This window comes from Lycium ferocissimum, chromosome 8 (assembly GCF_029784015.1).
Source record: "Lycium ferocissimum isolate CSIRO_LF1 chromosome 8, AGI_CSIRO_Lferr_CH_V1, whole genome shotgun sequence".
Classification (NCBI taxonomy): Eukaryota; Viridiplantae; Streptophyta; class Magnoliopsida; order Solanales; family Solanaceae; genus Lycium; species Lycium ferocissimum.
Genome location: NC_081349.1, coordinates 48,819,026 through 48,826,996, shown reverse-complemented (window position 1 = coordinate 48,826,996; position 7,971 = coordinate 48,819,026). Strand labels below are relative to the sequence as shown.

The 7,971-nt window shown below is 33.9% G+C and overlaps 1 protein-coding gene across 1 annotated transcript; it reads right to left on the bottom strand.

The window, feature by feature from the left end:
- Positions 1 to 3,918: 3,918 nt before the first annotated feature.
- On the bottom strand, positions 3,919 to 7,109 carry LOC132068679 (chaperone protein dnaJ 20, chloroplastic-like). Its single transcript, XM_059462347.1, has 2 exons — positions 6,560 to 7,109; positions 3,919 to 4,317 (listed from the first exon to the last, which is right to left on the bottom strand). Exons 1-2 carry the CDS (start codon positions 7,037 to 7,039, stop codon positions 4,174 to 4,176), a joined length of 624 nt encoding a protein of 207 aa, XP_059318330.1. The 5' UTR covers positions 7,040 to 7,109; the 3' UTR covers positions 3,919 to 4,173.
- Positions 7,110 to 7,971: the final 862 nt, after the last annotated feature.

The window sequence follows — 7,971 nt, the reverse complement described above, 5'->3', positions numbered from 1 at the left end:
GAGAGAGAAGGCACAAAGCTTGGCGGCGCTAGGGTTAGGGTATGGGGAAAGGGGAAGGGAAGGGAGAGAAGATAAGGGGTCGTTTGGTCGTGGAAATATGACGAGTGAAGGGGTTTTGCCCCTTATCATCCGTGGCTTGGGCCGGGTCAGCCCCATTGGGCTTGGACTCGGTCTAGCTGAAAAATTGAAAAGAAAATGGCCATTTTTCTTGTGTATACACCAAGTGTATTCACATATATCTCGTGTGTGTATACTTGGTGTATATGTTAGGTATATCTAATTATTAATTAATTATAATTAAAGAAGATTAAAACCATGCAAGAAAAAAAAAGTTGCCACGTATTTTACAATAATAAAGAAAAGACAGAAATAAATTCAAAGGTTGGTTTAATTAATTGATGGGCCTGAAACTTTAATAAATTGGCCCAATGTATTTATTTTAATTACGACCTTTTAATCTAATTTTGAACATATTATTTTAAATTAAATGCCAACAGGCTAATTTTTTTTTTTTGAAATATAAGCTAATTCTTTTAAATGAAATAATAATTAAACTAATTGTGACCCAGGCAAAATCAAGAAAGAAAAAGGAAAGTATTTATAATAAGGGGCTCAATTTTTTTTTTTTTTGCAATAATTAAATTAATTATCTAGCCTAATCAAATTATTAAAGGGCGATTATACTTATTTTTTATAAAAAGGAAAGGAGTAGTAAATAATCAATTACCTAAACTATTTAAATTATCCAAATTTTAGAGTTGGAAAATAAAAGGACAATGTCAAACAAAATAGTTTTAAATAATTCAACCAAATATCTTGAAAAATCATTTATCATTCTCTAAACAAGACATGATGCACATAAAATCTTTTACTGATTTAAAAGTAAGAAATATTGATCTGGGCATTATTTGTAAAAATCATTTAAGGCTATTAGAGATATTCATCTTATTTACTTATTTCCCAGGGACCCCGAGTGGTTAAAATGACTTACGTGGGGTCAAAAATTAGGTATCAACAATAAGTATTGAATATAAATTATTTTTGTCAATAAGACAGGATTTCATGACATTTTAATAAGTAAGAGATAGTAAACCTACTCAGTTGACTCCAAGTTAAATACGTCTCATATGCAAAACGAAGTTATGTGCACATTATAACTAGGAGTTACGCTTGATGGGCAATATAGTTTTCTCGTGTACCTTTTTAAGTTTGGGGTTATGTTTTAAAGATTTCGTTAAGCAGGCTCAAAAGTCGAAAACCACCCTTATGGTATATTTCTGTAATTTTAATTACAAGGTGACTTTTTAAGTTTGAGGTTATTTTCTAAAGATTTTGTTAAGCGAGTTGAAAACTACCCCTTATGATATCCTATTTATGTAATTTTAAATACAAGGTGACTTTTCGGATTCATTTTTATTTTTACTTTATTTTTTAAATATATTATTCGTTGACACTCCTTTTATCTTCTTTGTTTTCGTTTTTAAATGCAAGTGATCATGAATTTCATATTAAATTCACATGAGTTAGAAAGATACTAATAATTCTTTACGATAGTGTTTGCTAATTTATAGTTATTTAATACATATTAATATACTTTCTTAAGACCTAGTAATAGATAGTAGGGAGAAGGGTTAAAAATACTTCTCTAATTTGTTTTATTGGTCAGTTTTGTCCTCTGTTATAAGTTGGGGCTATTTATACCCCTGCTGTTACTAAAGTTAACAAAAATATCCCTCAATTTAGCGGATTCCCCCAAATCAACCTCAATTCTCCAATTTCAATTGAAATTACCCGATTTCAAACGGATCTCAATTAAACCCGATCCACTAAACTAATTAAAACCATATGAATTAGAACCCATAACCAAATTGAACCCATAACCCATTGTCTTCAAAGCTGCTCTCAGCACCTAACTAAACTAATTAAACCCATGTGAATTAAAACCTATAACCAAATTGAATCTTGTGGGAACACTTTACACCAAAATATTATTAAGGATATAATGTGTCACCAAGGCTTAAAGATAAATTTTACAGAGTGGTGGTTAGATCGACTTTGTTGTATGAAGCAGAATGTTGGTTAGTCAAGAACGCTCACGTCCAGAAGATGAGTACAGTAGTGATGAGGATGCTCAGGTGGATGTGTGGGTACACTAGGATGGATATGGTTAGGAATCAAGTTATATGGAGCAAGGTGAAAGTGGCTCCTGTGGCAGACAAGATGATGGAAGCGAGATTGAGATGGTTCGGGCATGTGAATAGGAGGTATGTGGATGCACCAGTAAGGAGGTGTGAGAGTTTGGCTATAACAGGAGTTAGGAGACGTAAGAGTAGACCGAAGAAGAAATGGGGGAGGTGATTAGACGAGACATGACATAGCTCCAGCTTACGAAGGACATGACCCTAGATAGGAAAGTGTGAAGATCGAAGATTAGGATAGGAGGTTAGTGATAGCCGCGTATTCTCCTTATTAGTAGTATTAGTTAGTAATCGCGTAAATTCTTTTCTTCGAGGTATACTACTATTTGTTCCCTCTTTTGCTTTTATATCTTGCTATTTTATTGCCATATTTTCTCGATATCATGCTTCAAATCCTTTTTTCTCTCGAGCCAAAGGTCTATCAGAAGTAGCCTTTCTAAACACCACTTGTGGAAATACAGTGGGTGTGGTGTTAGTTGTTTTGCTTCGTTTTTTATTTTATTTTATGGAAGTCAAAATTACTGACAATCACTTATTATGTGTCCCACACTTGAAAGAAATAACACAAAGGTCCCCTCATAACATGACATGCATTGGATCACAATCTTGAAGTTTCTTATTCCTTTAATGCAATTTCAGAATAAGACAGGTCCAAAAGGATTGGCTGAAAATATAAGGAGAAAAATTGGACCAAGATTTGAAAGAAAATTCTCCGTCCTTAGGATACGTAACAAGTGTACAGTTCTCCATTGATCCAAAATAGGAAAAAATCACAGGACAAATTGCAGAAAGCAACAAATTTTTTGTTCTCTTTGGGGAACAAATAAAAAACTCTTTGCAATTTGTGGCGTCTCTTTCTTGGGTAATTAAAATAGGAAGATACGAGAAACCGAAATAACCCAAGCGCCACAATATGCAATTGTGGTCTTTTATCTGCAGAAAAATACTATGCCTGACAGCTAAACACTAGATTGAGTCATACAAGATGATAATGAAAATGACCAAGAATTGACTTCTGGAATTGACCTCTTCCTTGCTCCCACCTTCATCATCTAAAAAAGAAAAGCTATTGTCATCTTTCTTTTTATAATCGTGGTGTTCGAATCAGCTTACATGCATCTCGATTAATTTCACAGGTTACTTAACGCCTACCACCAACATAGTATCAGTTAGCACTGTCCATTAAAAGTTGGACAAATGAGAAAAAATCACCTAATATTTTTGTCAACACTGGAGTTTCTCGACCCACTTCATCGACCAAATGCAGAAATGCTGTTGTTACCTTTTGATCATAACACCATCAATATACACCACAATTCAGAAGCACACCAGACGGATTCAACGTAATAAGGATACGTCTGGTGCGCTTCTGATATACGTCTGGTGTGCTTACAAAATGCTGTTGTTACCTTTTGATCATAACACCATCAATATACACAACTTATATGTGTGTGCTCTTAGTGGCGCACCCAACATTTTGGTCAAGCATATATTAATATTTACTAAGTGGTCGTGAAGCAGTGTATATACAAATGTATTTCTTAAAACGAATATTACCCACATAAAATGAAATTCTTCACCGCCCCACCCAAACGCCCCTTCCTTTCAGGCAGTAGGACCTTCCTCAACACGTGATTTCACCCAAATTTTAACAGAATTAGTAGGCAGTTTTACTTTCTCTTTTCTGGCAAATGATATAGGCATATAGCCAACAGCAATGAAAGCCGCCAAACCTGCTTAATATGATTTAAAAAACACCGTTTTTTCCTGAAAGTAACTGGTGCCAGAAGCACGAGTATATTACTGGAAATGAGATTCTTACTTAACATTACTCTGTGTACAATATGCACTGCCTATAGGATTCATATATGGTTAGCACTAGCGGAGAACTACTAAAAGAAAAGCAGAATAAAAGAGGAGGGGGAAGAATCCCATATATACAAAATAATATAAAAAACGTATTAATTATTATCGATTAAGATGATGCTTCGTCCCTTTGCCTGCGCATCCGTGCTCCCCAAGACATACCGTTACCAGAGTCCTTGTGCATGCTTCTTCTCTTGAGCTCCGATAGCTGAGACTGCCAACGATTTTTCCACTCACCTTTCTCCTCCATAGACTAAATGCATAGGAAAAAACCCAAATTAGCAAGAGGATAACAAGAATTCAAGAATAAAAGACATGCTATTAAGATCATACAAACAAACACAAACCAATTACATGAATGTGAAAGAAATGGAGTGATTCTCTTAAGGAATAGAATAGCCGATTACTGCCCAGCAGTAGCAGAAACTAATGTTCTCGAGATGCACATAACTATAAGAATGACAAGTTTTGATGAGAATCGAAGCAGGGTATGCAAATGTCAAACAAGTTGATCATTTAAGCAATGGAATCTGAGCGACGAACAACACATATTCACATATTAAAGTCTCTTCGAGCCAACCATGATTACAAGCGGAAGTAGCTTTGAGCTCCAGGAAAGCCAAGGACGCAGGAAAGGAGTTAAAAAAGAGAAGGCAGAGACTGGAAGGCCACGTTCTGTACTTCAAGCGAATCTAGTTATGGAAGTAATTATAGAGCAGTTATCATCAGTTACACGGAAGACGTTGTTCTATTATTCAATAGCTTTCTAGGAAACACAAGTTTCAGTCACTCCTCGTCTCAAGAATTAGAGAAATGAAGCAATTTGAAGGAATTCCAGCAATATATAGCGAAATGCTTATGAAATAGTTAAAAGGTTGAAAAAGATTGCCATTTCTTTAAAATAAGAAAAAAGAAGGTTGATTATGGTTGCGCCAATTGAAAAATAGTAATAATTAGCATAGCATATTTAAATTTGAAACAACAATATCAGACGAAAACAATTTTCCTTTAAGGTTCCCCACTAATTTCTATGATCTACGAAACAGTAGGCTATCTCTTACTCAGTCAATAACATCTATCATGATATTTCCAGTAGATGCATGTAATTTTCTGCCTAATGGTGAGTTTTTCCGGATGCCTCAATAAAGTTGTTTTTTTTCCTGCTGTATTATTCCCTCATCTGAACAAATAGGGAACCCACCAAAGTTGACCCCAACCACAATCATTTTAAGACTTACCATGCCCCCAGACATCTAGATATGACAATTTAAAGACAAGTGTCCCAGACTACTTTCCAAAAAATATTCCACAAATTTTGCATTCTTTCGTCAACAGTTAGTCAAATATACTAAGATTCCACTTTTTTGACACATATAGGCATATTCTTATGATCAGCTGTCATAACTTTCGTAACCAAGGTACGAATCCCAGTAGAGCCAACACTAGGTGTTCCTATCTGTCCAAGCCTTGGTGGAGAGAGTTACTTAGTGTATGTGCTGATCGGAGGTAACACACACGGATGATCAGTTAAGGTGCATACAAACTGATCGGACACCCGTTATAGAGAGAATCTAAAATATAACAAATAAAATAGAAACTATATGCAAGTTCTCACTGGATGGATTTTCAGATTTGCATACTCTACTATTCCTAATCCCAATCAAAAGGCTTTTTTCATTGACCTTTATGTGCAAAGAACTCTTAATCCTTTCACCTATCAACAATTGTATTTCAGTATAAAATACCCCAATCATGCCTAACCAGACCAAATTATAAAGAGAGAATGATAAAAACCACAACTGAACTATCACTTTTTTTTGCGAGTTTCACACCCCAACTATATCAACTGTTCCCTTTTCCTACTTGAACTACCACTATTTATGTATTAAAACACACCGAGTTGATTGTTCAGGTAGGAAAAGAAAACAACGGATAGTTGGGGCGTGAAACTTGCACTAAAATGATACTCCTTCCGTCCCAATTTATGTGATAGAATTCGAATGTCACAAAATAAAAGAGACCTCTGAATCTTGTGATCGTAAATTAAAGATGTGTCTAATATATTAAAATGCCTTTTTAATCTTGTGATAGTAAACTTGCATGTTTGAATTGTGAAACACTCAAACTTACTAAGAGCCTTATATTATAAGTTGCTTATAAAATTTGCTTTGGAGTGTTTGGTGGCCATAAAAACTATTTTGTCAAAATGTAATTTAAGTTAACTTAACTTATCTAAAAGAAATTATAACTTAAAACAGCTAAATAAAAAAAAAAAGTTGGGGGTAATAAGCCCATCCAAACAAGCTCTAAATATAGAAAGAGACAATCTTTTCAGGATACTTAAATCCAAACGGAGAGAGTACTACTTTTTTCCAAATTTCACAATTCTCATCTCCAAACACCCACTTACCCGAAATGAGCTATTTTCACACATTTTCAAAAAAAAAAAAAAAAAAACTCTGATTCTTGAATAAACAAAAAAGAAAAAAAAATACCTCATCATTTTGATAACGTTTACGTGCAGAAAAAGCAAAGTGAATTCCTTTAGCCATATCTCTATCATACATAGCTCTCATTCTTGGATCCGATAAAGTTTCATAAGCTTCTTGCACCCGAATAAACCTCCGGGTATATTCTTCGACCCGATCCGGTGGTGATACATCTGGGTGGTACTTTCTCGCTAATTGCTTGTACGCTTGTTTTATTTCTAATAATGAACCAGTTTCCGGTATACCTAAAAGGTCGTAAAAGGTGGTATTATTATTATTATTCGGGTCGGTATATGAAACAACGTCGTTTAGGTTTGATTTGGGTTTGAAGGAACAGAATTTAACTTTACTTCTCAAAACTTGATGATTCGAAGGGTGATTGGGGGAAAATATAAGGGGTTTTGGGGAAATATTGGGTGGGTTTGTAGGGAAATAGAGGAAGCTAAGGTTGCTTCTAGGGATTAAGCCATGGGAATTGCAGCACATTTCTTTCTATGGAAATTTGAAGATTTTGGCTATTTTTGTAATTCTTTTTTTTTTTTTTTTCAGTGTGTTTTTTGGGTGTGAAGAACTTGGATATGTAGAATGGAGAAGCAAAAGGACAATAATGTCAATTTCAACAGGAAAAGGATGGTTTCTATTAATTATTATTTAAGTTTTTTTGTTTAATCATATCATAAGAGAAAAACGCTTCAATTATTATATTTTGAGAAAATGACAAAAATTGTCCCGCTTAAAATAGTCCCTTCAATAACACTTGAGCAGTTTGTAAGCAATTTTGATCTTCGTCAAGCGTTAGCACAGTTTGATTGTTAATTTAATTCGAAAATGTAAAAATGAAAAATATTTAATGGGAATTCATATTTGGAAGAACATATTTTGTAGTTAATGCTTTTTTTTTAAATCTATTACAAAGTCTTGTGCAACTTTTTGAAGTGCAATTTTTATTAGTTTTGTGCCTGATTTAGTTTTATATCTTGTTATATCTAGAATTTTTGCGGAAATTTCTTGCGTTTTTGGTAAAGAAAAAATTTCACATTTTCAGTTAAATTTAAGAATCAGCGTTTGGTAAATATTTGACGAAGTTCAAAAGTGCTCACTTTTAATAAATTTAAAGAATCAAAACTGATCAGTTGATACTTAAAGGACTATTTTGAACCTATTTTGCTAAAAATAAGTGACTGTTTTGTCATTTTTTTTCTCAAATTTTAGATTTTCGGGTTAGGGCTGGACGCTATTATTTGTTCCATCACATCACGTAATGATTCTACCAAATTTAGTATTGGAGAACCTTCCCCTAAAACAATTTTCCAGAGAAATATTTTTGGAGAATTTCTTTTCTAGAACTTAGAAATTTCAAAAGTATGTTGCTATTGGAGAACCTACCTAATTTTCTAGAAAAAAAAAGCTTTTTCTTT